Source organism: Nyctereutes procyonoides, unplaced genomic scaffold (genome assembly GCF_905146905.1).
Source record: "Nyctereutes procyonoides isolate TBG_1078 unplaced genomic scaffold, NYPRO_anot_genome, whole genome shotgun sequence".
Lineage (NCBI taxonomy): Eukaryota > Metazoa > Chordata > Mammalia > Carnivora > Canidae > Nyctereutes > Nyctereutes procyonoides.
The window spans coordinates 59,901,561-59,928,460 of NW_026575126.1; the positions used below are offsets into that span (position 1 = coordinate 59,901,561).

The 26,900-nt window shown below is 51.1% G+C and overlaps 4 protein-coding genes across 14 annotated transcripts in view; 2 read left to right on the top strand and 2 right to left on the bottom strand.

The window, feature by feature from the left end:
- Positions 1–16,636, top strand: part of SGF29 (SAGA complex associated factor 29) — a 31,360-nt gene extending 14,724 nt beyond the window's left edge. For 6 of the 8 annotated variants that reach the window (XM_055340399.1, XM_055340398.1, XM_055340402.1 and 3 more), the window contains 10 exons: positions 5,540–5,628; positions 8,513–8,588; positions 9,297–9,369; positions 13,354–13,418; positions 14,326–14,455; positions 14,533–14,679; positions 14,875–14,910; positions 14,997–15,159; positions 15,904–15,983; positions 16,136–16,249. In XM_055340399.1, the coding sequence (XP_055196374.1) occupies positions 5,554–5,628; positions 8,513–8,588; positions 9,297–9,369; positions 13,354–13,418; positions 14,326–14,455; positions 14,533–14,679; positions 14,875–14,910; positions 14,997–15,159; positions 15,904–15,983; positions 16,136–16,178 (888 nt within the window). In that variant the 5' untranslated portion in view covers positions 5,540–5,553 and the 3' untranslated portion in view covers positions 16,179–16,249. Of the gene's footprint in view, positions 1–5,539; positions 5,629–8,512; positions 8,589–9,296; positions 9,370–13,353; positions 13,419–14,325; positions 14,456–14,532; positions 14,680–14,874; positions 14,911–14,996; positions 15,160–15,903; positions 16,107–16,135; positions 16,250–16,569 lie in introns of those variants that run through there. The other 2 variants (XM_055340405.1, XM_055340404.1) reach the window with 2 other exon arrangements.
- On the bottom strand, positions 16,273–19,484 carry LOC129519652 (sulfotransferase 1A1). Of its 2 annotated transcripts, XM_055340396.1 has the most exons (8): positions 19,329–19,484; positions 18,421–18,601; positions 18,188–18,313; positions 17,999–18,096; positions 17,436–17,562; positions 17,243–17,337; positions 16,595–16,775; positions 16,273–16,469 (listed from the first exon to the last, which is right to left on the bottom strand). In XM_055340396.1, the coding sequence occupies exons 2-8, from the start codon at positions 18,566–18,568 to the stop codon at positions 16,357–16,359; spliced, it is 888 nt and encodes a 295-aa protein (XP_055196371.1). In that variant the 5' UTR covers positions 18,569–18,601; positions 19,329–19,484; the 3' UTR covers positions 16,273–16,356. The 2 variants fall into 2 exon arrangements, with proteins under 2 accessions (XP_055196371.1, XP_055196372.1); XM_055340397.1 differs by lacking the exon at positions 19,329–19,484 and having other exon boundaries at positions 18,421–18,621.
- A 1,704-nt stretch (positions 19,485–21,188) lies between these two features.
- Positions 21,189–23,774, bottom strand: SLX1A (SLX1 homolog A, structure-specific endonuclease subunit). 2 transcript variants are annotated; one of them, XM_055340408.1, is made up of 6 exons: positions 23,579–23,774; positions 23,031–23,082; positions 22,610–22,942; positions 21,680–21,807; positions 21,413–21,500; positions 21,189–21,331 (listed from the first exon to the last, which is right to left on the bottom strand). In XM_055340408.1, exons 1-6 carry the CDS (start codon positions 23,764–23,766, stop codon positions 21,302–21,304), a joined length of 819 nt encoding a protein of 272 aa, XP_055196383.1. In that variant the 5' UTR covers positions 23,767–23,774; the 3' UTR covers positions 21,189–21,301. The 2 variants fall into 2 exon arrangements, with proteins under 2 accessions (XP_055196383.1, XP_055196384.1); XM_055340409.1 differs by lacking the exon at positions 21,189–21,331 and having other exon boundaries at positions 21,431–21,563.
- Positions 23,775–24,136: 362 nt separating this feature from the next.
- On the top strand, positions 24,137–24,866 carry BOLA2B (bolA family member 2B). 2 transcript variants are annotated; one of them, XM_055340410.1, is made up of 3 exons: positions 24,137–24,268; positions 24,362–24,459; positions 24,630–24,866. In XM_055340410.1, the coding sequence occupies exons 1-3, from the start codon at positions 24,206–24,208 to the stop codon at positions 24,772–24,774; spliced, it is 306 nt and encodes a 101-aa protein (XP_055196385.1). In that variant the 5' UTR covers positions 24,137–24,205; the 3' UTR covers positions 24,775–24,866. The 2 variants fall into 2 exon arrangements, with proteins under 2 accessions (XP_055196385.1, XP_055196386.1); XM_055340411.1 differs by having other exon boundaries at positions 24,724–24,866.
- Positions 24,867–26,900: the final 2,034 nt, after the last annotated feature.

Sequence of the window (26,900 nt, forward strand, 5' to 3'; positions counted from 1 at the left end):
ATTTCCGGCCTCTCAATTTTGTTTCATTGATGTTTGGGTCTGTCCTTATGCCAGTACCTCAGTGTGTTAATTACTGTAGCTTTGTGTTATGCATTTTGTAATTGGGAAAACTTTATTTTCGAGATTGTTTTGTCTATTCTGGATCCCTTGAATTACTGTATAAACTGTATGATGAGCTTGTTAATTTCAATGATGAGGGACAGGAGCAGGAAGATGTTTACCCTTAGCCGGGAAGGCTGACTTAAGCCTGCACACTTTTGATAGGGATCAAATACGTGCTGGTTGCTACGTTTTTTGTTTTTGTTTTTTTTTTTTTAGATTTTATTTATTCATTCATGAGAGACACAGAAAGAGAGGCAGAGACAGGCAGAGGGAGGAGAAGCAGGCTCCACACAAGGAGTCTGATGTGGGACTCGATCCCGGGAATCCAGGATCAGGCTCTGAGCCAAAGGCAGACGCTCAACTGCCAAGCCACCCAGGTGTCCCACATGTTTTTTTTATTAAATTTCTTTATTCATGAGAGACACAGAGAGGGAGGCAGAGACATAGGCAGAGGGAGAAGCAGACTCCCGACAAGGAGTCTGACACAGGACTGGATCCAGGACCCTGGGATCTCGACCTGAGCCAAAGGCAGACACTCAACCACTGAACCACCCAGGTGTGCCCCAGTTGCTACGTTCTTTAAGGATCTCATGACTGCCTGTACACCTCACCAATAGTTCATGTCAAACTGAATGATAAACACTAGAGGAATCTTGCAAAACTAGTTTTTTGAGTAGAAATTTGAAGAAACTTTTGTAATCTGATACTCCCTGCATGCTTCTTCCCATTGATTGCTGAGTGTATAACCACCAGCCTCACACAGCAAAAATGCAGCTCTTTCTGCCCATAGGTCCTGTCCCTGTGCTACATTTATTTATTTGTTTGTTTATTTATTTATAAAGATTTTATTTATTTATTAATGAGAGACACAGAGAGAGAGAGGCAGAGACACAGGCAGAGGGAGAAGCAGGCTCCATGCAGGGAGACCGATGTGGGACTCGATCCTGGGTCCCCAGGATCATGCCGTGGACTGAAGGCGGCGCTAAACCGCTGGGCCACCTGGGCTGCCCCCCTGTGCTACCTTTAAATAAACTTACTAAGTTGCATTGTCATCAGCTCAAGAATTCTTTCCTGATAGTTGCGCTGAACAACCCCCCACGTAATTTTTGGTGGCCTGTATGGGGACTGTGCCAAAAGAAATCCAGGAGATTCAGTGCAACTTGGTAAGTCTTCTTTACACACACACACATACCTGTCTTTGTTTCTTACCTGTTCTTTTTTGGAGCTGTCCTCACAATAGGACCCTTTGGAACATGCCTTGTCTGAGTGCTCGAGAGAGAACCTCTGTCCTGTGGCTGCAGTACAGGAAGGAACAAACTCCTGCCGCTCAGCTGGACACTAGTACCTTGGCCATAACAGTGTTGGGCTCAGGCTCTCCCTGTTGTGCCTATTCTTTCAATACTCATGCTCTTCTTGGGCACAGGATGGCTATACATTCATTAGGATGGCTGCTGCGATCTTAAAAGACTTCTGTGTAAGGTTTCCTTCTAAATAACCCAGTGTGGTCCCTCTATGAGCATAAAATCTAAGATACATCTGACCATGTGCTTCTGAAAGGAATGGGTGGGAGCTGTCTTACCCTGTTGGGGCACTCCCCTGACAGGGGACCACTTAATCTGAGAGCAGGACCAAGGATGCCAAACAACTCATGGGTAAGCACAAATGAGAGACCCGAAGAAACAAAAGTTTGGGACCTCTCCCTAATCCGATCAACTTTCTCATGAGCTTTAGCCTTAGTCCAGTCCCAAGGGAGTGATCCCCTGTCAGTGCCTAGCACACCTCCCCAAGAGGTCCTGTTTCTTGTGTACTCCCCCCTCCTTTCCTGTAACCAGGTTGCTGCCAAGCTCCCAAACCCTTTGTTTACGTCTTATTTTGTGCATTGGATCTGACGTGTTGTGAGGATTAGATGAGTGGTGCCTGTTTCTTTCTTGTATGTGGGGGCCCCTCATTCATTTCCATGTTGATGGCTATAATTTCCGGTTGTCTGTGGTTAGTCTAACCTCTGGACGGTGACTTTAAGGAGTATTCCCAAGCAGCTGCTGAAACTCCTTTTGTTTCGAGGAGGTTCCCTGTATTCTCACCTGACATGGATTGCCTGTTCCCACTTTTTGTTGATGGGAAGAAAATGTGCATCTGCTCTTCTCCAGGCTGATTAGCTTTAGGACCGGAGTCCTATTTCTTCTGTTTGGGCTTTTATCACCTCCAGCCTTGTTGGCAGCACCTCTCCTGCCACACCTTCCCCCCTGCCCCACCCTCCCCTCTCAAGTTTCTCCACCACCTTCTGGTGAGGCTTACAAACCTGCTCTGGTAAATCCTCGCCTTTGGTGCCATTGGCTCCTGCTCCTCTTACTCGCTATAGAGGAGCAAAGAGCACCCCAAGCTGTTGAGCTATCTCCTCATGTGGTTCAAACTGAAGCACCTCTTGAATCTGCATGAAGAGGCCCAGGAGTTCCCTTGGATTTAACCATTCCCTTCAGATTTCCCCCTGGGTACCCCAAGGAAAATTGACAGTGGGGAACAAATTGACTTTTAATAGGCACAGGTACCACATATTCTGTATTTTTTTTTTTTAAGATTTTATTTACTCATGAGAGACACACAGAGAGAGGCAGAAGCATAGGGAGAGGGAGAAGCAAGCTCCCTGGAAGGAGCCTGATGTGGGACTCAACCCCAGGACCCCAGGATCATGACTTGAGCCAAAGGCAGATGTTCAACCACTGAGCCACCCAGGTGCCCCCATATATTCTGTATTAAAGCTAATTTAAGTTTGTTAGTTTAAGATGTGTCTTTAGACTTATCAGTGTTAAAAGTAAAACTTTTATTCTGCCGAGGTTTATTAAAGGTCAGATAAGCTCATGTTATTTTTGCTGCAATTTGTCAGCAAAAAAATGGCTTAAAATGATGGTTAATTTTACCTGTCTCATAAAGCTTTCGTGCTAATTGTTAAGGGCAAGTAGGTTGAATAAATAAAAAGGTTTCTAGGTTGGGGTGCCTGGGAGGCTCAGTCAGTCAAGTGTCCAACTCTTGATCTCATGGCTGTGGGTTCTAACTCTATACTGGGCTCCATCCTGGATGTGGAGCCTACTTTAAAAAAAAAAGTTTGGGATGCCTGGGTGGCTCAGTGGTTGAGCATCTGCCTTTGGCTCAGGGTGTGATCACAGGGTCCCGGGATTGAGTCCCACATCAGGCTCCCTACATGGAGCTTGCTTCTCTCTCTGCCTGTATCTCTGCCTTCTCTCCATCTCTCATGAATAAATAAATAAAATATTTTAAATAAATAGATAGATAAATTAATTAATTAATTAATTAAGTTTATGGGTAAAACTTTTAAATGGCTTTCAAAATCTTTGGTAACCTGAACCTTTAAAGTTTTGCTAAGTTAAACAATAAATTGGATTGAATTCATTGGCATAATAAAATATCAAATTGGCATTAAATGAACGTAGGTTTGTGCTTCTGGCTTCTTATCCTGGAGAAACTGATAGACTTGCTTTCCTTATCATTTCCATCAGCCTTAATTACATTTAACAGAATTTTAACTTAGAAACCTTAATCTCTAGTGACCCGGGATCAAATCCCACGTCGGGCTCCCGGTGCATGGAGCCTGCTTCTCCCTCTGCCTATGTCTCTGTCTCTGTCTCTCTCTCTCTCTCTCTCTCTCTCTCATAAATAAATAAAAATTAAAAAAAAAAAAGAAACCTTAGTCTCCAGTGAAAATCAAGCAGTAACCAAATGTGAACTGTCTGCTATATCAGAATTCTTTAGATTGGCAAGTTTATGAATACAGTTCATAATTTCTAAGAGCATATGTTTTCCCATAGCACAGTCTTTCAGTAAAAAAGCATATTTACCAGTAGACTCAATTCTGTATTTAGGAAAGTAGGAAAATGTAAGAAAGGCATAAGAAATGAGAATACATTTTGTTGAGGGAAAAAGAAAGTGAATTTGTCCTAAAATGAGACTAGTTAATTTAGAGAGAAAAGACTTAGGACAAAATCTGAATGAAAAAGAAAGTTGTAGGAAGTTTGTGAAGGTCAATCTTTGAAAAGAACTTTGTATGTGGTCAGGACTAAGATTGATAAAAAAGATTTTTTTTTTAAGATTTTATTTATTTGAGGGAGAAGGGGAAATACTCTCCAAGGGGCTTTGATCCCAGGACCCTGAAGGCAGATGTTTCACCGACTGAGCCACCCAGATGTCCTGAAATAAGTGGATCTTTAAAAGTACACTGTATAAGATTGATATTCTGCTTTTCTCTCTGTTAAGAAGATAGTTTTCTTGGATTGTTGGTCTGCTCTTGAGAAGAAATTGTAAACAAAGGTTTATTCTTCCTTATATGACCTGAAAACCAAGGCTTCTATGTTTTATTTCTGTTGGGTCTTTGATTAAAAATTAAAAATTCTCAGGTGGCTCAGCGGTTTGGTGCCTGCCTTCAGCCCAGGGTGTGATCCTGGAGTCCTGGGATTGAGTCCCACAGGATCAAGTCCCATGTCGGGCTCCCTGCATGGAGCCTGCTTCCCCCTCTGCCTGTGTCTCTGTCTCTCTCTCTCTGTGTATCACATAAATAAATAAAATCTTAAAAAAAATTTTTTTTAATTCTCAAAAAAAAAAAAAAAAGAAAAGAAGACTTCTCAATATTAAAGGAGCTAAGTTTTGCTAACAACTGTATAACCTTCTATAGAATCTTACTTCCAGGGATCCCTGGGTGGCTCAGCGGTTTAGCACCTGCCTTCCACTCAGGGCATGATCCTGGAGTCCTGGGATCAGTTCCCACATCAGGCTCCCTGTATAGAGCCTACTTCTCCCTCTGCCTGTGTCTCTGCCTCTCTCTCTCTCTCTCTCTCTCTCTCTCTCTCTCTCTCTCTCGGATAAATAAATAAAATCTTAAAAAGAAAAGAAAAGAATCCTACTGCCAGCTTGGTTAACTAAATACTGAATCTTATAATGATCTGTGATCCTAATTAGGCATGTACTTTGAAACTTTGCGAGATTCAAATTCTGAAGTCTTTTTGACTAGTAAGGCTTGTTTGTGTGGTATTTTAAGTTATTCAGGAAGCACTGTCAAAAAAATGATGATAGGGCACTTGGGTGGCTCAGTTGGTTAAGCGTCTGCCTTCAGCTCAGGTCATGATCCCATAGTCCTGGGATCGAGTCCCATGTTGGGCTCCCTGCTCCATGGGGAGTCTGCTTTCCCCTCTGCTGCTCCCCCTGCTCATGCACTTGCTCACTCTCAAATAAATAAAATCTATTTTAAAAAAAATGATTCTGTTGTTTTGTAGGTTCTGTTGTTTGGGTAAATGCTATTATAACTATTCTAGAAATTATGTGAAATTCCTAAAGTTTTAATATTTTCTGGTATAAGGTCATCACCTGACATTCTAATGATCAACATACAACAGCCACTAGCAGGGTTCTCTTCTGTTCGCCTCCACTCCAGGCACCGCAGACACAATGGCCCTGGTGTCAGCCGATTCCCGCATCGCAGAACTTCTCACAGAGCTTCATCAGCTGATCAAACAAACCCAGGTAAGAAGCCGCAGCCCTTGGCTCCTGGAGGGCCGCATGTGAGCTGCAGAGGGGCGGGTACAGGCAGTGCAGTTAGAGACTTTGGACATTGCAGGGACCCAGGTGACTGATGAATGAGAGAGGAGGAAAATGTGGGGTGTGACTATCCCTCCTGCTGGATTTTCTATCGGCAGCAGGACTTTGTGATTCTCTCTTTTCAGTAACAGCTATATTGAGATAGGATTCACATACTGTATAGCTCACCCATTTGAAGAGTACGATTCCATTGGTTTTTAGTATATTCAGAGTTGTGCAGCCGTCACCACAATTTCAGAACATTCTGATCATCTGACCTTGACACCACAATTTCAGAACATTCTGATCATCTGACCCTGTACCCATTAAGGTCACTCCCCTTTTCCCTCCATCCCCTTATCCTAGTTGAACAAAGATACTTTTATCAGGCAGGATATTCCAAGTGTACAGAGGTTCTCTCCCAAGAGCTGGTCAGGGGCCTTTTCTGGAACATGCAAGATCTGAAAATAAGCCTATCGAGTTCATCTTTTACCTCACAGCCTCTCCCCTCCAAACCCTCTGCCTAGGCTCCCTTACAGCAAAATGGTATTTATTGGAGCATCTGTAGTTAGTGTAGCATTTATCCAGCAGGTACAGCAACCGCATGAGTATGAGGATGCCCAACATTTGGAGGAACTAGTGCAGTGAGGGACAGACTCCAAGAAACAAGCAGTCTGTCCCATAGAGCCATTCTGTACATTTCCATATTTTTATACTAATCTGATTACCTGTTTCCCCCCATTTATCCAGTACTGTTTGTGCCTTATTATAAATTTGTGTAAAACTCTTCAGCATAGAAATTAGTTAACGGTTAGCTAAATCCAGTCCTTTGGGCCAGTTGTTTCCGATCAGTGTTCCAATCTGCAGAGGCTCTGGCTCTGTCTCCCAGCATCAGTACTGGTCATTAATACTGGTATTAGCATGCGAAATCTTTATGTGAGGCAGCTGAATCTCACTAGCCTTGCCAGTGTATGGCACCTTGTTCAGCTATAGTCATGGTAGAAGTCAGTTTCATCATAGAAAAAGTTGGTAAGAATTCCAGAGCTATTTGTGACCCTTCCCAACAGAATTAGCCTTGCCCATTTGTCAGGCATTGTTATGGATGATATTTTTACTTTACAGTATTTTTACTTCAGAACATTTGCTTTCTTCTAGTTGGCCACAATTCAGTCATTTCTGGGTTCTGAATCAGCTGGGGACAAAGCCAGTCTCCCTGTTGCAGCTCACAGGCTTGTGCTCAGACTGCTTTTCATTGTGTGGCCACCTCCTACCTATGGAGAGGACCCAAGTGCTACTCAGAATAATAGTCCATCTCTGCCAGCTATAGCTCAGAATGTCTTAGTTTGATCTGTTCTTGGATCAGGGCAGTCATAGTGCATTGATTTAGATGTGCATAGTGCATTGTAGTGCCCTTGAAGGGCTTCCACACGTTCAGAAATCCTTGCTTACCACAAGTGTGTTCTTGGGGCTCAGTGGCTGTGATGGAGGGCCATGGCCCCCTGGCTGCTTCAGCCTCTGTTGTATTAAAGTAACCCGAGGTCCTGGGGGGTCAGGATGGTAAACCCTTTCCCAATAACAAAGACGTCCTAGAATTATCCAGCACTATTTACTGGGTTGGCCTGACCCACTGCACTAACTCCTCATCGTCTTGGTGCATTGATACCCATTTCTTGTCTTCTTCCTTATAAGAAAACTCACCTCATTTTGTTCATTCTAATTAAGAAGTCTTCCTTTGGGGATCCCTGGGTGGCTCAGCGGTTTAGCACCTGCCTTTGGCCCAGGGTGCAATCCTGGAGTCCCAGGATCGAGTCCCACATCGGGGTCCCGGCATGGAGCCTGCTTCTCCCTCCTCCTGTGTCTCTGCCTCTCTCTCTCTCTCTCTCTCTCTCTCTCTGTCTCCCTCCCTCCCTCTCCCTCTCTCTCTCTTTTTCTATGTCTATCATAAATAAATAAATTTAAAAAAATAAGTCTTCCTCTGAATGCTGTTCATTAAAAGTGTATTCAGTTGTCCCACAATGCATATACCAACACCTATCTCTCTGAAAACCTTTTCCTGTCTGTGGGACAGTGTACTTCCTCCAGCCTGTCTTTTGCTGCCATTGTGTCCAGTGACCCAGATGCAGTTAGGAGACCTGTTTTGTACTCTAGCATACTGGGTGCCCTATACTGGCTGAGTGGTAGTCACACCTAGATGTGATTTGGTTTCTCAGAATCTTCCTTGCCTCAGGGTGGAAGTGTTCCCCAGGGGAATTTGGATCCACCATGTGGTGCTTGCTGCTTTGATCGTATTAAAAAGCCATTTTTTCCTGTTCTAAAAAAATAGCTCTTCATTCATAAAAATAAGGATGATATATATTTGTGCATGGCATATCAGGCGTGCTGCTCCTACACTTTGTCCATTATTATCAGGGACCTTTCTAATAAGCATTCTGTCATCCAGGTTTTTTTGTTGTTATTGCTGTTTTAAGTAGGCTCCACACCCAGTGTGGAGCCCAGTGTGGGGCTTGAACTCATGATCCTGAGATCAAGACCTGAGCTGAGATCAAGAGTTGGGACACTTAACCAACTGAGCCACCCAGGCACCCCTACCCATGTTTATAGTTACATAATGACCCATCTCCTGGGAGTCATATACCACACAGTCCTGTGGCCCAAAAGGGAGCAGTCCTGGAAATTCCTTCCCAAATGATGTCCTTTGTAGTGGAATGTAACCTGAAAAGTAAGGGTCAGGAGATGCTGATAGACATATTTCTGGGGACTCTGGCCTGGGTGCAGGATGCTACAGCAGGATAAAGGGCCACCTCGTGCCCCGTTGACCTTATCCCTGCAGGAAGAGCGTTCACGGAGTGAACACAACTTAGTGAACATCCAGAAGACCCATGAGCGGATGCAGACAGAGAACAAGAGTAAGTCACTGGGCTCAGAAGAGAAAGGGGAAGAGCAAGGGGGGAATGGGCTGAGACTGGGGAACGTGGCTATTAATTAGTTTCAGACAGGACTTCTGCATATATCTACATAATCCAAAATGAACTGCTCCTCAGCCAGAGGGACGGTTTTTCCTTCTGCTGAGTAACTAAAGGTGACCCAGGAAACAGATGACAAGCTACCTAGCACTAAAGAACCTTAAAGTCCCCCAACTCTAGGCACTGGGAAGTCAGTGTAATGAGGCTGCATTTAGGGGAACCCCTTTGAGTGCACAAGCACCCCCAGTTAGCTGGTGTTTTCTAGAAAGAGAGCTTCACTCCCAGCATCTCCAGCACATGCCCCAAAGGCCCTCATGCTCAGCCTACTGGGTAGGTGCTTTCCGACTCTGAGCAGCTTGGAGAACTATGGTCTATTTTCCTATGTGCTGAGAAATATTTTCTTAATGTGTTATGCTATGGCAAAGGTTAGAAAGCCCTCTGCCAAATACAGTGATGGCATCTGTGCCATATGAAAATGAGAACTCGTTAAACACAGGGCATCAGCCTCAGGGGGCACTTCCCAGCCACTAAAGCTCATGTCTCGATCCATGGCCTCTGTACTCTGGAAGTCCCAATTCAGATGTATGGGCAGCAGCACCATAGGACTGCCAGCTGCGCCTTGCCACGCCTCTTCCTCTGCTTACTTTGCAGTCTCTCCCTACTACCGGACAAAGCTGCGTGGGCTCTATACCACCGCCAAGGCTGATGCAGAGGCTGAGTGCAAGTGAGTAGTGTCCCCTCTCCTTTGTCACCCACCCATGTGCTGAGCCATAGGAGCCCACAAACCCTCGCCCCTACTGCCTTTCCTGCCACTTAGAAGCAGATTTCCAGGCAGCCCAGGTGGCTCAGTGGTTTAGCGCCACCTTCAGCCCAGGGCGTGATCCTGGAGACCCGGGATCGAGTCCCAAGTCAGGCTCCCCGCATGGAGCCTGCTTCTTCCTCTGCCTGTGTCTCTGCCTCTCTCTTTCTCTCATGAATAAAAAAAAAAAAAGAAAAGAAAAGTAGCTTTCCACTCCGTGGGCTGTCTCTTGGGGCCTCCTCTTCCCTCCAGCTCTGCTGTTTCCTACATGACAGCAAGGTGGGGGCCAGACCCCAGCACAGCCTTTTACTAGTCCGGTGACCGTGAAGAGTTCATTGCTCCCACTGAGCCCCAAGACCCAGTTATTCCATCATTAATTACAACAGGGATCATAATTACTACAGATTTGTCAACATAGCACGAAATAATATATATAAAGTGCCTAAGACCAGTGATTTTCAAACTCTTGACCATAACCCATGGTAGGAAATACATTCTCTGTTGTAGCTTAATCGTGATATTAAAGATTTAGTCATCATTGCCATAGTAATACTAATAAGGACTCTTGTGTTGTCGTACTGTGCCAGGTACTATTCCAAGTACTTTATGTATTTATCTCCTGTAATGCTCAGAACGACTAAAAGGTGGACATTACCTCCATTTTACGGTTGAGGACACTAAGACACAAGGAGTTCCTGTAATCTGCTAAAAGTCACATAACCAGTAAGTCGGGGAGCCCAGTTGTAAACCAAAAGTCCATATTCTTTAATACCATGCTAGCATGGTGTAACAGTCGCCTTTCCACAGCACACACATGCATTTCATATGTACATATATCACGGAATTGGAACAAGAAGTACAGTTTTTACTGTTACTGGTTATATAGTCTGGTTTTGTTTTTTTGTTTTTTTTTAAGATTTTTTTTTAAGATTTTATTTATTCATGAGAGAGACAGAGATACAGACACAGGCAGAGGGAGAGAAGCAGGCTCCATGCAGGGAGCCCTACATGGGACTCGATCCCAGAACTCTAGGATCACGCCCTGTGCTGAAGGCGGTGCTAAACCACTTAGCCACCCAGGCTGCCCTTTTTTTAAGATTTTTAAATTTATTTATTCATGAGAGACACAGAGAAAGAGGCAGAGACACAGGCAGAGGGAGAAACAGGCTCCATGCAGGGAGCTGGATGTGGGACTTGATTCCGGGTCTCCAGGATCAGGCCCTGGGCTAAAGGTGGCACTAAACCGCTGAGCTACTCGGTCTGCCCTGTTTTGCAAATCTTTGCTGGTATTTACCCTGTGCCTGGTGCTGGGCAGTCCCCATACAGGCACATGAGGATAGAGAGGACCCTGCCTACAAGGGCACACAGTCTGGAAAGGAGAGGAACCCTAAGAAAACAGTGACCAGGGCAGTGTCGTTGGTGGGCTAACAGAAGTGGGCTCACTGTGCCTGGGGCCCTGGGATGGCCACAGGGAGGAGGAGAGACTTGAAGTAAGGGTCAGCAGGTGGACACGACAGAGGCTGTGGAGGAGTATGTGCCACATGTGCACACTGGAGGAATGAGAACCAGTCCTGTGTGACTAAAGAAGGGCAAGGCAGGAGGTAGAGGGCTTCCAGTAACTGGACTTTATCCTGGAGGCCATAGGGAGCCAGCTAAGGTGTAAAGCAGGAGAGAAACCCTTGGCTGTTGTGTGGGGTTAGATGGGGTGAGATTCGAGCTAGTTAGGAGGCCAGACAAGAGATGGTGATGGAATTGAGCCAAGTTAGTGGCAGTAGGGATGGAGAAGCAAGGGTGGGTTCAAGTGCAGGTTCTGGAATAAAATTGGGCGACCATTTGGAAGAGGGGGAGCTGAAGATTCCAGGCTTTATAATTTAGACAGAGGGACCTGATGGGACTCCCTGTGCTGAGCTGGGGTGGAGTTGGCATAAGCAGGAGGAAACACGTGCCTTTTGATTGCTGATGTTGCCTACTGGCTTCCCAGCCCACCCTTCCTGCCCCCTCTCTTCCCTGATTTGCAGATTTGTCATCTGGCCACAGTCAGGCCCTTTCCCACTCATCCATGCTAGAGCAACCTAACTGCTGGCAAACTGACTGCTTCTGAAACTAGTTTGGTGTAAGCTGTCCTCTGGCACTGACCTACCTGGAGTTAAACATTTATAAGCTTAAGAATTGCAGGGGCCAACCCCTTAATAATTCTCCTGACATTTCACTTTTTCAGACTCTCAAAAGTTCATACATTTGTCACTAGAGTCCCTGTCAGCACCGAGTGCCATGCTGGGCATGGGAGCAAGTGACAGAGCAAAGCACCACCTCTGCCCACAGGAGGCTCCAAGTCGGGATGGGAGACACATGTCGCTGTGTTCCTACAGCACTCTTCTTCACCACACATGTCTTAGTAAATTAATTAAAACCCTCAGGAAGGGGCACCTCAGTTGCTCAGTAGTTAAGCGTCAGCCTTTGGCTCAGGGCATGATCCTGGGGTCCTGGGATCAAGTCCCACATCAGGCTCCCTGCAGGGAGTCTGCTTCTCCCTCTGCCTGTGTCTCTGCCTCTCTCTCTCTCAGTTTGTGTCTCTTCTCATGAATACCTAAAAAATAAATAAGTAAGTAAATAAATAAATAAAACCCTTAGGAAACTGAAAGGGCACCAAGAGCCAGCCTCAGGAGCTAGCCCAGGTCCTGTGATGCTCTTGCACATGCTCCAGGGCTTCCCTGGCTGGTTTTCATCCTGCTTTGCAGCAAATGGAAAAAAAACCCCTTGTGTCTTCATTTAACAATTTTGTCTCTCTCTTTTTTTAAAAGATTATTCCCTTTTGGGGGGAGAGTCCTCAAGATCTAGGATGAAGAAACTTTCCTCTAGTGAGGATTGTGTTCACTCCTGCTGGATTGCTTGGGCCCTGGTCATTCTGGAACCCCGTAAACTAACTCTAGAGGTTTCCTGGCGCTGCAGCCTTTCAGAGACAAATTAAATTCCTTTCATCCTTCAGCCTGGTTTGGAGCCCAGAGAACTCCCCACAGTCTTCTAGGGTATCTCCTTTCACATGTCCCAGTTTGGGCAGACTCCGAGCTTTAACTTCTGTCCTCTACATTTCCACACTGTTCCAGGCAGCTACCACTGCAGCGCAGTTTCTCCAGGCTCTGTCAAATGCGTCTCTCTCTGCTATGGTTACCACTCTGGGATCCTCTTGAATTCTTTGCGCCTGCAACCTCTCCCTACCTTGTCAGTTTCTTTTTTTTTTTTTTTTAAGATTTTTTTTTTTTTAAGATTTTATTTATTCGAGAGACACAGAGAGAGAGAGACAGAGGCAGAGGCAGAGGGAAAAGAGGCTCCATGCAGGGAGCCCGATGTAGGACTCCATCCCAGATCCTGGGATCATACCCTGAACTGAAGGCAGACGCTCAACCTCTGAGCCACTCAGGCATCCCCCTATCTTGTCAGTTTTAAGGACCTTAAAATGTAAAAGAGCACAGGGGCCCCTGGCTGGCTCAGTGAGTAGAGCATGCAACTCTTGATTTTGGGGTTGTGTGTTCGAGTCCAGCATTGGATATAGATGTTATTTAAAAGATTTTATTTATTTATGAGAGCCACAGAGAGAGGCAGAGACATGGGCAGAGGGAGAAGCTGGCTCCTCGCAGGGAGCCCAATGTGGGACTCAATCCCAGGACCGGGATCATGCCCTGAGCCACCCACGTGTCCCTAAAATCATAAATATCTTAAGTAATATCCTAAATAAATAAATATCCTAAATAAATAAAAAATGAATGAATGAATGAATGAATTGAAAAAGTACTTAGGGTTTATAGTTTTGGCAGTAGGTCTGGTCTGTTACTCAGCCTACTATAAGCAGAAAAGGAAGTCTGTGCTTTGTGCTTCATCCAGATCTCTTCTCTCCCTTCTCCCCACCCTCAGTATCCTCCGGAAAGCTCTAGATAAGATAGCGGAAATCAAGTCTCTGTTGGAAGAAAGGCGGATTGGTGAGTGGGAGACGTTTGGCACTTCTTGGCCAGGCGGAGTGAGGCCTCCTGAGAGCAGCAGTCATGGCTCCCTGCAGGAGGGAGTCCTGCTACCTCAGCCCCATGTGCTCATTCCGTGGATTTCTGATGGGGAAGCACATCTGGGCAGCCTGGGTCTGGGAGGGGTTGGAGGTCATTACCAGCGCTCAGAGGCAGGGGCTCCCAGTGATCCTCTACAGACTTGGAAGATTGTGCCCCGTCCCCTAAGGCTTCTCTCCCCCTTGTACCTGAGGCAGTAGCCTCCTTCCTGCTACCCTCCCCCACTCACACTTCTTGCTGCGGTAAGCAACCTGCTACTTTGTGAGAACCATCCTTCAGATGGGAGTTTACAGAGGGTGTTGGCTTCCAAATCTGAACTTTTAGACTGCCGTGGCTCTCCCACCTCTCTTACCCTTTCAGTGAACCCACAGTAGGTAGGCTGCTTGCCCATCAAAACGTCACACTGCCAGTTGGCTTTGTGCAACTTTGAGTGTGTTGAGCCATGCCTGAGAAGGTCAGGAGACTGTCCACATTCTTTTTTTTATTGAATGACATCTACTCAGTAGAGAACTGACCTAACTGTACAGAGAGCTTTATGAAATTTTCACTAACCAAGCAAACCGATGTGACCAGTACCTCAGAACCCTTCCTTTGCCCTCTTTGGTTCCTTCCCTGCAAGGGGATCTTGAGAGCAACATCTCCCAGATCTGTGATCTGTGAAAGCAGATTGGGCCTCTGACGGCAAGCATCTGCTGGGGGGCCCTTGGTGGTAATTAAGGAGGTGGGCCCCAGGCTGAGCTCCACTGATGGCGCCGTGCACTGGTACAAACAAGGGTCCGGGGCAGGAGCCCCATCTCTGGGGCCTCAGGGGCGCGCTTCCTTCCTGCAGCGGCCAAGATCGCGGGCCTGTACAATGACTCGGAGCCCCCCCGGAAGACCATGCGCAGGGGGGTGCTGATGACGCTGCTGCAGCAGTCGGCCATGACCCTGCCCTTGTGGATCGGGAAACCTGGTGACAAGTGAGGGCAGGCCCGGGTTCAAGGGGCGGAGCTGATAGGAGGGAGGGGCCGGGACTAACCTCTCAGTCCATCCTCAGGCCCCCGCCCCTCTGTGGGGCCATTCCGGCCTCTGGGGACTACGTGGCCAAACCTGGAGACAAGGTGGCTGCCCGGGTCAAGGCTGTGGATGGGGATGAGCAGTGGATCCTGGCTGAGGTGGTCAGTTACAGCCACGCCACCAACAAGTAAGTGGACACCCGGCCCTCCGTGCACTCTACCATCTGTAGGCTGGGAGAAGAGCCCCCCCACCCCACTCCAGGGTCCCTGTGGGGACAGGGATGATGTGCGACTCCCGCTCCCTGGGATGCTTCCCCTCCTCATCGCTCCCCGGTTCGGACTGTGCATCTCCCTGCATCCTCTGTTTTCTCTTTGTTCTCCAGGTATGAGGTAGATGACATTGATGAAGAAGGCAAAGAGTGAGTGTTGGGCAGGGAGGGACCATGGAAGCTGCTGGGAAGGAGCCCCCCACCTGGCTGTGGGTTGATCTAAGCCCCACTTCCAGGAGACATACCCTGAGCCGGCGGCGCATCATCCCTCTGCCCCAGTGGAAAGCCAACCCAGAGACAGACCCCGAAGCCTTATTTCAGAAGGAGCAGCTCGTGCTGGCCCTGTATCCTCAGACCACCTGCTTCTACCGTGCCCTGATCCACACGCCCCCACAACGGGTAAGGCAACCCCTGCAGGAGAGACAGACCATGACATCAGGACTGGGCTAACTGGATGGTCTTGGGGTCACCTTCCACTTTTTCCCCTCCTGTCCTCATCTGACAGCCCCTCTGAGCTAAGAGAGTCCTGCAAGTTTCTCCCTCTCTCCTGCTTACACTCTGCCCCATAGGGGCCCTCAAGCCCTGTCCCCTAGGGCAGTGCCAGCTAACCCTCAGAGTCCTAGCAAACCCCGAGTGGAACGGAACCAGTGTATCCTCTAGTCTCACCCCACTTTTGCACTGAGATGAGCAGCCCTGAGGTGGGAAGCACTGTGCCCAGGGCCTGTCTTCCCTGCCTTGACTCCTCCACCACTGGCCTTTCTTCATCTGAGGCCATGCTCCCTTTTGCTGGTGACCCGACACCTGATGGCAGCTTCAAGGCTGCTCTGCCTGCTTCCTCCAGGATCCCTGCCTGCTGCCCTTGGTGTTTTCCCTGATCTCCTTCTTAGAAGGTCCCCAAAAGGTACCATACTCTCCATGTAGAATCCCCCCAACGTAGACCGCGAATCTCCCTCCTCCCTGCTCTTTGTCCCCTGGCACTTTGTTGCTGAGAATAGGGTTCTGTCATAGCAGGAACTAAATTCTGAGTGAAGATGGGGACAGGAGAGGCTGGGAGCCCGTGTACCAGAGGTTTCTGTCAGTCTGGGCTGGGGGGCCTTGCATGGGGGTCTCTGACTAGCCCCTCCTGTCTGCCCCCTGCCGCAGCCCCAGGATGACTATTCAGTCCTGTTTGAAGACACCTCCTATGCAGATGGTTACTCCCCTCCCCTCAATGTGGCCCAGAGGTACGTGGTGGCTTGTAAGGAGCCCAAGAAAAAGTGAAGTGGGCTGGCAGACTCAAGATCTCCTGCCACTCCCCCAGGGGAATGCAACAAAAGATTGTGGCAAATAAATATTGTTCCCCTTTGCCCATGTCTCCTCGGTTTTGTTTTTCCAGGCCCTTCTGCCCCTCCCCATACCAGGGCAGGTTGGGGAATTGAAGAGCTGGAGGGAGGGAAGAGAGCTTCATTTGATCCCAGGGGGAATTCCTTCTAGCTCAGGTTTGCTCTTTGCTTGCATTAAAGGCTCTCAGTGTAATACCAATGGAATTTTATTTTTGAGGCTGGGGGCTGGCTGTGTCAGAGCACGGGGCCTTTGGGTGCCTCCTGGGGGCACTGCTCACAGCTGTGTGCGGAAGCTGAGGCCACAACCCTCCATCTTCTTGGCATAGTCGGCATCAAAGCGCTCATTCTGGGCCACAGTGAAGGTGGTCTTCCAGTCCCCCGAGATGCCTGTGGGTGGAGGGGAAGATGGCTGCAGGTCCCGGCTGCAGAGCAGGCCCCAGATGGCCCAGGCCAACTCTTGCCTCCGTTTTCACGTTTGCCTCCCCAGATGGCCATCCTGCATGGGTACTCACCTTTCCTCATGAAGGCAGAAATGCTGTGGTCCATGATGTCAGGAGATAAGGTGCAGTAGTTAGCCATGGAGTTGTTCTTCATCTCCTTGAAAGACGTGTGCTGGACGATGAGATCCACAGTCTCCTCTGGCAGGGAGCGCCCCACAAACTTCAGGATCTTCTGAATCTCCCTTTTGGGGTTCTGGAGCAGCAGAGGGGCTTTTCAGTGGAGATTGGGCTTGCTTACTGAGCAAACAAGAGGAAGGCCACCCAGCTCCTCCCCAGGGGATCTGGCCACTTCCACCTAGAGATCTCTCAGCCTCAGGCTCCTTGACTTGGGTTGTCTTTCCCTGGGGCACATTAGTTGCCCCTGCCCTGTGACCCTGAAACAAGCTCTTGTTTGGGTACTAATGGGTGAGGGCAGGGACAGTCCTCTTTAATAACTGTGGCCCCAGGGAGAGCAACAGCAGGGAATGGCCGGTGTCAATCAGGTCTTGAGATCTGAGCTCCACAGTGTTGCTGCCCAGGTAACACTGTAGCCCCAAGTCTCGGGCAGGAAGGCGGGTGGGGGGACCAGGGCACTGGCTAAGGCAGGTGGCTGAGAAGGCCTCGGCAGGTCCCTGCCTCTCCACATGGGACCTGGAGGGAAGCAGCAGCAGGTAGCCTCACCTCTTTCATGTCCTCATAGAAGAGGTAGAGAACAGGGTGAGTGTGACTCAGCTCCCACCACTCCTGCACATGCTGATACCAGGACCCATAGGACACTGGGGGAGGGGGAGAGACGTGGACACAGAGGCTGGTATTAGTTTTGGTTGGCTGCTGCTCAGCTCCACCCCACTCCTTCCTCCAGACTCAGGCTCACCTTCCCCAGCCATGAACTTCTCCAGGAAGCTGTCCCAGGTGTCAGGGTCAGGGTGCACCTTGGCCATGCGGTAGAAGTGGTAATAGGAGACAGCTACATCTTTTGCGTTGCGGGCGACGTAGACCACCTGGAGGACATCCCACACACACACACAGCCCCCCCAAGCATCATCAATACACAGCAAGCCGGGCAGTTCCACCCTTCAGCGCATCCCTATGAGGAAGTTAGCTCTTGGTCTGGCAAAGGGAGAAACAGGCTTAGAGGCTGACTTGCTTGTGGTCCCTGGAACCTTATTTTATGCTAATCTAATCCCCTCAGTGCTGCCATACCCAGATTTGGAACAAGGTGTGCCAGGTTTTCACCAGCCCTCTCTTCCATGGGCCTGAGGAGGCCTAGAGAAGACTGCCTTTCTCAGCTCTGCACAGAGAAGTCTCACTTCCACTGACTCCCACCACAGGATGAAGCAGACAGCCACCCCCCTTACGGTGAGACCTTCCCAGCAGAGAGGGCCAAAGCTAAGATGGCCCCAGTGGCCTCCTTCCCTAGATTCCGCTGCCACTCACCTTGACCTTCTGATCCAACAAGGTCTGGGGGAGCAGGGCCAGGGGCAGGTGTGTCTTGATGAGTCGTGGGGCTGGTGTATCTTTTAGAACCTCCAAACCTGTGCCATAGGTAGAAAAAGGTCTGCTGAGCTAGAGCCCAGTCCTGCCTCTTCCCTCTGCTCCACTCATCCCCAGAGCCCCACCACACACCTGTGGGAATCCCTGGAACCTTGAACTCAAGGAAGGGTACCCGGATGAAGACGGGGGCCCTGCGACACTTCTCTGCATCACCGTCTTGGTAGATCATGTCCAGGATCTCGCTCACCCAAGTGGTGCCTGGAGAGCAGGCAGAGGGGAGGTGAGCAGGGCCAAGGGCAGGCCCCTACTGGCCCAACGCAGGGGACTGTGGCCCAGGAGAGGGGTGGGTGGCCCTCATCACCTACCAGATTTGGGGTATGTGCTGATAAGCAGGTCGTCAGGCTGGGCTTGGAAGTCCTGCATTGACTCCAGTGCCTCTGCAAAGTACTTGATTAGAGGAATCCCCTTCACATACTTCAGTGGTGGGCGCGAGGTGTCAGGAATGTCCTCCATGCTGCGTCAAGGACCAGAGTGTGGTCTACTTGCCTTAACAACATCACAATATGCCATGTGTTGAAATCTTGCTGTAAGATAAGGAACTGAGGCTGACTTGCCCCTGCTCACAAAGCTAGTGGGTGGTGGGAGCTGGGGTTCGAGCCGAGATGTGACATTCATGCAGTGGGTCATGCAGTTGGCTGCACCTTTGATTTACCTGCAGAGCTTTTTAAAATCCCTGTGCCTGGATCCACACCCCAAACCAATTAAATCAGTCTCTCGGGGCCCAACCTGTTTTCTGGAAGCTTTCCAGGAGACTCCACTGTGCACTTGAGAGAACTACTCTAATGTCTACCTGGCCTAACTCCCCGCCTGCCAGCTTGCTTTCTCCCACTACTTTCTCTGGCAGCCCCTGGCCTACAGTATCAGCCTGCTTTCCCTGCCATCCCCTTGGGCCCCTGGGGCCCCTCACACAGGGAAACATTCCAAAGGCTAGCTGAGCCTGTGATCCCTCCTGCCCAATCACACTCCCATCTTGGCTTAAGGATAAACAGGCAGCTGAGCAACTGAGCTTGTTTGGGAGCTAGAGTCTGGTATGCAGATAAGCAAAAGTGATGAGTCACCAGAAGAAGGGGGTTTCGGTCCAGATTGTGGTTGGCAGATTGAGATGCCCCATAAAGAGAGAAAGGGCAAGGAGGCCAGTACAGGCCAGAGAGAGAGGAGCTAGCTGTGCAAAGGGAGGGAAGCCTGGCCCAGCCCACCCCACCCCAGCACTCACCAGATCTCTTTGGGTCTTGGCCTCCTGACTGCTTTGTGCTGTGGCTTACTGGGGCAGTGTGGGGAGTGCAGAACTGCTTTCTGAGTTGAGGGTTTATAAATCCAAAGTGGGAGGGATCGGAGCCAGCAATGGATCTGGCTGTCTTCCAAGAAGGAAAGGGTGGAGTTTAGAGTGGGAAGGTCCCACTCTGCTCCCCTCCTGAGACCAGCCCTACCAAAGCCAAGCTTAGACTGGCCTGAAAACCCAAGATGTGGGTTTAGGATATAGAAAATAAAAGGAAGACTGAAACTAGGCAAAAGGGCCCAATATGTTTTCATTTTTATTTTGGGAGTGTTTTTTGAGCTGTAATCCTGGCTCCTGACCTGCCCTCTAACTCCACCCCTGCAGGTCGGGCCAACTGACACTTTTTCTAATGGAGCTAGCCAGATTTGAGAGTGCAGAGTGGAGGGGAAAGGTGGCATGCTTGTGAGCAAGCCACTCAGCTTCCTACTGGCTCCAGGCCAGTTTTGAAGATATCAAAGGTTCAGGCTGGGGGTGGCCCCCATGCCCCCAGCAGTTCAAGCATTCTAGAACTGCCACTCTGACCTCTGACCACAAGGCCACTATGGAGCAATGGGAGGGGTGGGGGTGGGGGGGCAGGAGAGGTGGGGCAGGAGGAAAGAGCAAGAACCCTGGGAGTGAGTCCAGCTCCACGGCTCCCGAGGATTGCATGGATTCACTCACAGTGGGTAACAGAACCATGGCCCCCACAAGGTACTTTTCTTTCACTGGGTTTGAAGGGGCTCCGCACAGAGACCAAGAGTTGGGGCCTGGAGAGCCACAGGGCCATGGGGTCGTGTATCCCCCTACCCATCCTGCTCTTGGCGTTTGTCCTTACTATTTGGATTAAAGTTCAAAAGTCAGGGCACCTGGGTGGCTCAGTGATTGAGCATCTGCCTTTGGCTCAGGTCATGGTCATGGGGTCCGGGATCAAGTCCTGCACTGGGCTTCCTGCAAGGAGCCCGATACAGGACTCGATCCTGGGATCACACCCTGAGCTGAAGGCAGATATTCAACCACTGAGCCACCCAGGTGCTTCCCAGTAAGTAAAATCTTAAGTAAATAAAGCTCAGAGTCAAGCTGGGCACTGATTTTGTGTTTTTAAAGGTGATTTCTTTCAGGATATACTTGTTTTTGTTTTGTTTTTTTTAAAAGATTTTATTTTATTCACGAGAGACACAGAGAGAGAGAAAGATAGGCAGAGACACAAGTAGAGGGAGGAGCAGACTCCCTGCAAGGAGCCCGATATGGGACTCGATCCTGGGATCACACCCTGAGCTGAAGGCAGATGTTCTACCACTGAGCCACCCAGGCATCCCAGTAAGTGAAATCTTTAAAAAATGTAAATAAAGCTCAAAGTTAAGCTGGGCACTGATTTTGTTTTTTTAAAGGTGATTTCTTTCAGAATATACTTATTTTTGTTTTTCTTAAAGATTTTATTTATTCATGAGAGACAGAGAGAGAGAGGCGCAGAGACACAGGCAGAGGGAGAAGCAGGCTCCATGCAGGGAGCCTGACTTGGGACTCGATCCCGGGTCCCCAGGACCACGCCCCGGCCAAAGGCGGCACTAAACCGCTGAGCCACCCAGGCTGCCCTGGGCACTGATTTTAGATGGGCTCTAAGTCTCCCAAGTACTCAAAGGACTCTGTGCCATCACAAGCATGCTGGGAAAAGCTGAGGTGTACAGACCTCTAGGAAGAAGAGAGGCTGGTCCACGCTGGTGAGTGACCCCTCCCAATTCTCCTCTTTTCCTCAGGCCCCAGTGACCCGCAGGGCCTCTGCCTCCTAGCACCAGCCCCCCCAAACACCACAAAGTTCCCTTAACTCAGACTCTTTATTGTAATCAAGTAAAAACTGCCCAGACCCCTGGGTGGGGGGGTGGATGGCACAGACGGAGTGGGCAGAGGGCTGGGGCTGCTGAGGTGAGTCAGGGTCAGGTCCCCAGCATGTCCGTCCAGTGTTCCTGTGGAGACAAGAGAACTGGTCAAAGGCAGCCTCGGGTATGGGGTGGGCTAGGGAGTCTGAGGCCCAAGCCACCTCTCACCTCTTCTAACTCCAAGTCCTCCTCTTCCTCCTCGTCGCCCATTCGGCACAGCCAGATCAGGTCTCCCCACAGCACTGAGTTCTTACAGCTACCAAGGGGTACGGTTGGTAGGAGATACAGTCAGGATCACAAGCTGCCTCCAGGCTAGGCCCTGGGTGCCAAGATAAGGACTCAGCTTATCTCAGCTTCAGGCCTGGGCCTGGACTTAGACAACTGGCACCATCTTCCCAGAGCTAGACCAGGCTGGGGTGGGGGTGTTGGACTCACCCAGGGCATTGGCCCTCTAGGGGCAGAAGCTGCCCTGGCTCCTCTTGCAGGAACTCCTCAGCTAGGCAGATCATGTGGGCCCTTAGGCGGCAGCCAGGGTGGGGGCAGCACAGGGGGCCCTCTTCATCCTGTCGGAGGTGGCAGGCGGGTGAGAGAGAAAACCAGCTAACACTCAGGATTTCTATGGACCAGACACTGTTGCAGAGGCTCTACATTAACAACGCTATGACACACATACTATTATTTGCATTTTACAGATGGAACTGAGTCATGGAGTATAATACTTGTCCACAGGGACTAAACCAGCCAATTTTCTCTGAGCATTAGCAGTGATTATATAAACAGCATGACCACTGCAGCCAGACCTATAATTCTTACATGCTAAGTGATCTCAGGCAGGTCACTTAATCTCTGAATGGCAAGTATTCAATTTACACACTTCCTGAGAGCTCAGAAGTCAGGCCCATCATCCCAGTTAATTTGTTAAATATTTATTGGCCACCTGCTCTTTGCCAGACCTTTTTACAGCAGTGAACAAGAACTGCCTTGTATTGGGGCAGGGGAGAAACTGACCATACGATCTAAAAAAAAAAAACATCTATGTTAGTAAGTCCTTAGGCTTTAAAGGAAAAAAAAGGGGGGGGCAGGGGAGTGTACAAGAAAGAAGTGCAGTTTTAGATGGAGAGCCAAGGAAGACCTCGTGGAGAAGGAGAAGGTGGCATTTTATAAAGACTGAAGTGAAGGTCTAGGGCAGAAGCTAACAGTCAAAGGGGAAGAGCAGAGGCCCTGAGCAGGACGGTGCCGGTTTCGAAGAATGGCAGCAAGTACCATCCCCATTTTAGCGAGGACCAAGGTTGTCACTGGGCCGCCCGGTCCTTCCATGAACAGCTGGATCCCAAGCCGGCCCTGGCGGCCAGGTGGGCGGCTCACCTGGAAGGAGCGCGCGCACAGGGCGCAGGAGGCGTCGGCGTCTCGGTCGCGCTCGGGCTCCGGGTCAGCCGAGGGCCCCGCGCGGCGCTCCCGGGCGCGGGGCGGCGGAGGCCCGAAGGCCAGCGGCATGTGTGGCGGCGGCGGCGGGCACAGCTCGCGGCGGAAGTCGGCGCGCAGCCAGCGCACGGTGAGCGGGAGGCGCGCCCAGGGCGGCGCGCGCAGCATGTGCGCCAGCACGCGCAGGTGGAAAGCGAAGGCCGCCTCGCTGCGCAGGCGCGGGCCCACATGCGCCAGGCGGCGCGAGGCCCGCGGGTGCTGCCAGGCCCACTCGAACTGCGGGCGGGGAGTAGGGGCTTCAGGGCCGCCCGGGGGAGGCGCCAAGCCCCGGCCTCCCTCCCACCACCCTCGTCTCCTTTCTTACCCGAAGGGCGGCCACGGCGGAAGGGAAGCCGTGCACGATAAGCACCATCTCCCTGGGGACAAGAACGAGGCCCGTGAGACCCCGCCCCAGCCCGGGTCAAGCCGAATCCCCTCGCCATGGCTCAACCCCAGTCCGACCCGAGAGCGAAGGCCTCACGCCCACCCGGCTTCAAACCCAGTCCGCGGGGCCCTGCCGCCTTCGCGGTCAGTCCCTTCGCACCTGCCAACTTCAGGCCCCACCTCCAGCGGAGGTACTTAAGAGCCCTCCTCAGCTCCTCTCCCTTGGGGGCTCTCTTTTCTAACCCCAGCCTTGCCCATCAGCGTGCTGTCGCCGGGCCAAGCCCAGATCATCGTCCCACAGCTGTTTCACAGGCTCCGCCCCCTCGCCACGCTCCTCCCCTGTGGTAGGCCCGCCCTGCTCACCGGGGCCCCACCCCCGGCCCTGTAGCAGCCACCACAGGGCTCCGCCCCCTCGGCAGGCCTCTCCTCCTTCGAGCCCCGCCTCCTTCTTGAAGCCCTCCCTCCGGATAGTAATCCGCTCCCTCTTACCAGGGCCCGCGTCCGCTGGTCCGCCAGGCCCCGCCTCTTTTGCGGCCCCCGTTGTGCTGCTGGACCCGACGAGCAGGGTTGACGGTGAACCCCACGTAGACGCGACCCCGGTGCCGAGGGTTCAGGCAGTAGAGCAGGTAGACGCCGAAGAAGGGCCCGGGCCTGGCCGCGCCCCCCGCAGGGCCCATCGGGATTTGTGGGTTGACTGCTGGGCCTGTGACCTCAGAGCGGGCTGGGCTGCCTGGGCCGCAAGATGCTTGTCTCGGGGAGAGCGTTTGGGGGCGAGCCCGAGGTACCTTAGAGGCCGCAGCAATGCAGGTTCGCGCACCCTCTCCTGGCTGGAGTAGGGTGTTCAAACCGGCTCGCAGAACCCAGGCTGCGGTGCAGGCGGCTGGCCCCAATTAGCGCCCGAGTCCGTCCTCGTGCAGACTCTGATTGGCTGCTGGATGGTAACCGCGGAAAGCCGGGCTTACGTGAGGGCGGAAGTGCTGAGGTTACGGACGCCCTAGTAAGGGCGGGAGGAGGGACCTCAGCGGAAGTGGCGTCAGTAAGGGCGGAAGGAGTGTGGCTGGGGTCGAAGCCGGGGTTCCGTCCCGGCTGGGCTGCCGCCCCTTCTGGACTGCTGCAATGGAACTCAGCGCCGAATACCTCCGGGAGAAGCTGCAGCGGGACCTGGAGGCAGAGCATGTGGTGAGTTGAGCGGCCTGGATTCGCCCAACGAGGGGGAAAGAGCGCCTGAGGGGAGGGCTTCACAGCCTGCACGCCGTTCTTTCTGCCCCATAGGAAGTCGAGGACACGACTCCCAACCGTTGCGCGTCCAGCTTCCGAGTCCTGGTGGTGTCAGCCAAGTTCGAGGGGAAGCCGCTGCTTCAGAGACACCGGTGAGGCCCCGGGAATACCTCGCTCAGCGCCATCCCAGCGCTGGAGTCACAACCCTGGCCCCTCCCCTAACCCTGACTCCCTCGCCCCAGCCAGCGGGCCCCGCATGGTGAGCCACGGCCCCAGGGATCCCTGTGCTGAGACCGAGGCCCTCTGTCCCTTTGGTTCCCAGGGCCCGGGGACCTCCAGCGTCCTGGGTCACCCTGCTTTCTGGGACCACCACTGAGACTCCGGCCTTCCATTTCCTCGCCCCATCTCTCCCCCAGGCTGGTGAACACGTGCCTGGCAGAAGAGCTCCTGCACATTCACGCCTTTGAGCAGAAAACCCTGACCCCAGAGCAGTGGGCCCGTGAGCGCCAGAAATAAGAGCCCAAGGCCCACACAGCTATTAAATTATGAATCAGGACCAGCTTCTGTGTCAGCGTGTTGTATGTGGGAGGGTGGGAGGGGTGCTGGGCTGGAGTCTAGAGCCTGGTTTCGCCCCGCCCGCCCGCTCTCCATCGTCTTACCTCGGACGAGTCCTTCACACACAGGCCTCTGTGTCCCCACTTACAAAATGGAACTTCCATCCTTAACGTCTTTTTCAGGGCAGGGAGCACCGGCCTCTGTAATTCCTGGCACAGCCCTATTCATTGGCCATTGCTGGGGATTCGTGGCCTCTCTGTCAGTCTTCGGGACACACAGATGAAAAAGTACCCGGGTTTCAGGGTGATGGCCAATTTAACAAACTTCCCCCACTCCAACATCGCCTGATGTCAGAGGCATACTGGAGGATTCGCACTTCCCTGCAGGTTACCCGGCCCTTCAGGGTCTTGGGGTGTGGTGCCCCAGCAGGGACGCCACAGCACCTGGAATGTGGATGCTTTCTGGTCCACTGGAGGAAGTCCAGTGACCCTTTAGCCCAGGGCTTGATGTGGCCACATTGCCCCTGGGCAGACCATGAGGCCTTCAGGAATGGAGCTGTGGGCAGGAGATAGGGATAGGGTTAAAGTGGGAAAACAAGGCCCCTTGAGCCATAAAATTGGGGCGCATGATGCCCCTAGTATCAATCTTTTTTTTTAAATTTTTTTTATTTTTATTTATTTATTCATGAGAGACAGAGCGGCAGAGACACAGGGAGAGGGAGAAGTAGGCTCCCAGCAAGGAGCCCGATGTGGGACTTGATCCCATGATTTGGGGATCACGCTCTGACCCAAAGGCAGATGCTCAACCACTGAGCCACCTGGGCTGCCCCTAGTATCAATCTTAAACACAGGTACCAGGATTGGTAAGGCCTGGCACAGATGGGGTCCCTCAGACCCAGGAGGGCAGCAAGAGACCCAGATGGGGCCAGGGCTCTTGGGTAGTGAGGGTTTGCAGTCTTCAACCACTCCACCACTTTGATCCCGTTTTTCAGGGCCAGTTTTTTGACCCCTAAATAACCATCCCACTTCCTACCTCTCTCTTGTTCCTGTCAGAGGGAGAATGGGCTAGTAAAGCTGTAAGTCATGGTGATAGTGGGTTAACCCTTCTGTGTTCCTAGGATCCTCTCCTGAACTTTCCTCAGTTCCCTTGGGCCAAGAGGAAAACTAGTGGCTAAGTATCCTCAAGTACTACTTCGCTATAAGGGCTCATATACTCACCCACCCCTGCCCCACCCCCTGCCAATGTGCAAGACAGGCTCAGGGAAGGAATGTCACTTTAAGAGGCCCAGGGTCCAGATTTTTGCTGCTCTCTTTTATCACACCTCTGATTGGATCCACTTACTGCATTCAGAGCTACAGTGCTATCCCTTTCCATTCTATAGAGCAGCTGAGACCTGGAGAGAAGTGACTTGCCCAGGTCACATGGCTTGCATAGAGACTGAGACTCAAATGGTTGTTTTTCTCCCTCTTGCTGAAGCAGGGCAGGGGGCCATGAATGAGGCACTTAGTCCTGCTGTGGTCCTGTCAGGAATGAGGGAAGCTCTGCTGTGGCCAGGACACCCATCCCAGTCACCCTGTCCTAGCTTGGGGTCACACACTGAGCTGGGCATCAGAAGCCCACTTCTAAGCCCCGACTTGACAGGGCCTGACGGGTCTCTTCTGTCTGGATCCGAGTAAGGGACTGCAAGGCGGCCACACTGCAGGGAAGACTGGGAACCAGGAAGGGGAGATGGTTCCTGAGCCCAGGTCTGCCTCCCACAAGCCCCTCTACTGCTCTGTGCCTCAGTGTCCTCACCTGTAAGCTTTTGCCTCACAAAAGATTCCCTGATTTTGCTCTCTTGGGCTTGCAGTTTGAAACATGCCGTGCAAGCGCCAAGTGTCATGTGAGTTTTGTTTCCCCACAAGTGACAGTGACAGTACAGTCGTGTGCAGCCTGTTGTGGTTGCCCAAGAAAGGCAAATTCTGAGTAACCGTGGGAATTTCTGAGGCCCCAGGCAAGGGGCCTGAGATGCTGCCAGCTCTCAACCCACAGGAACATG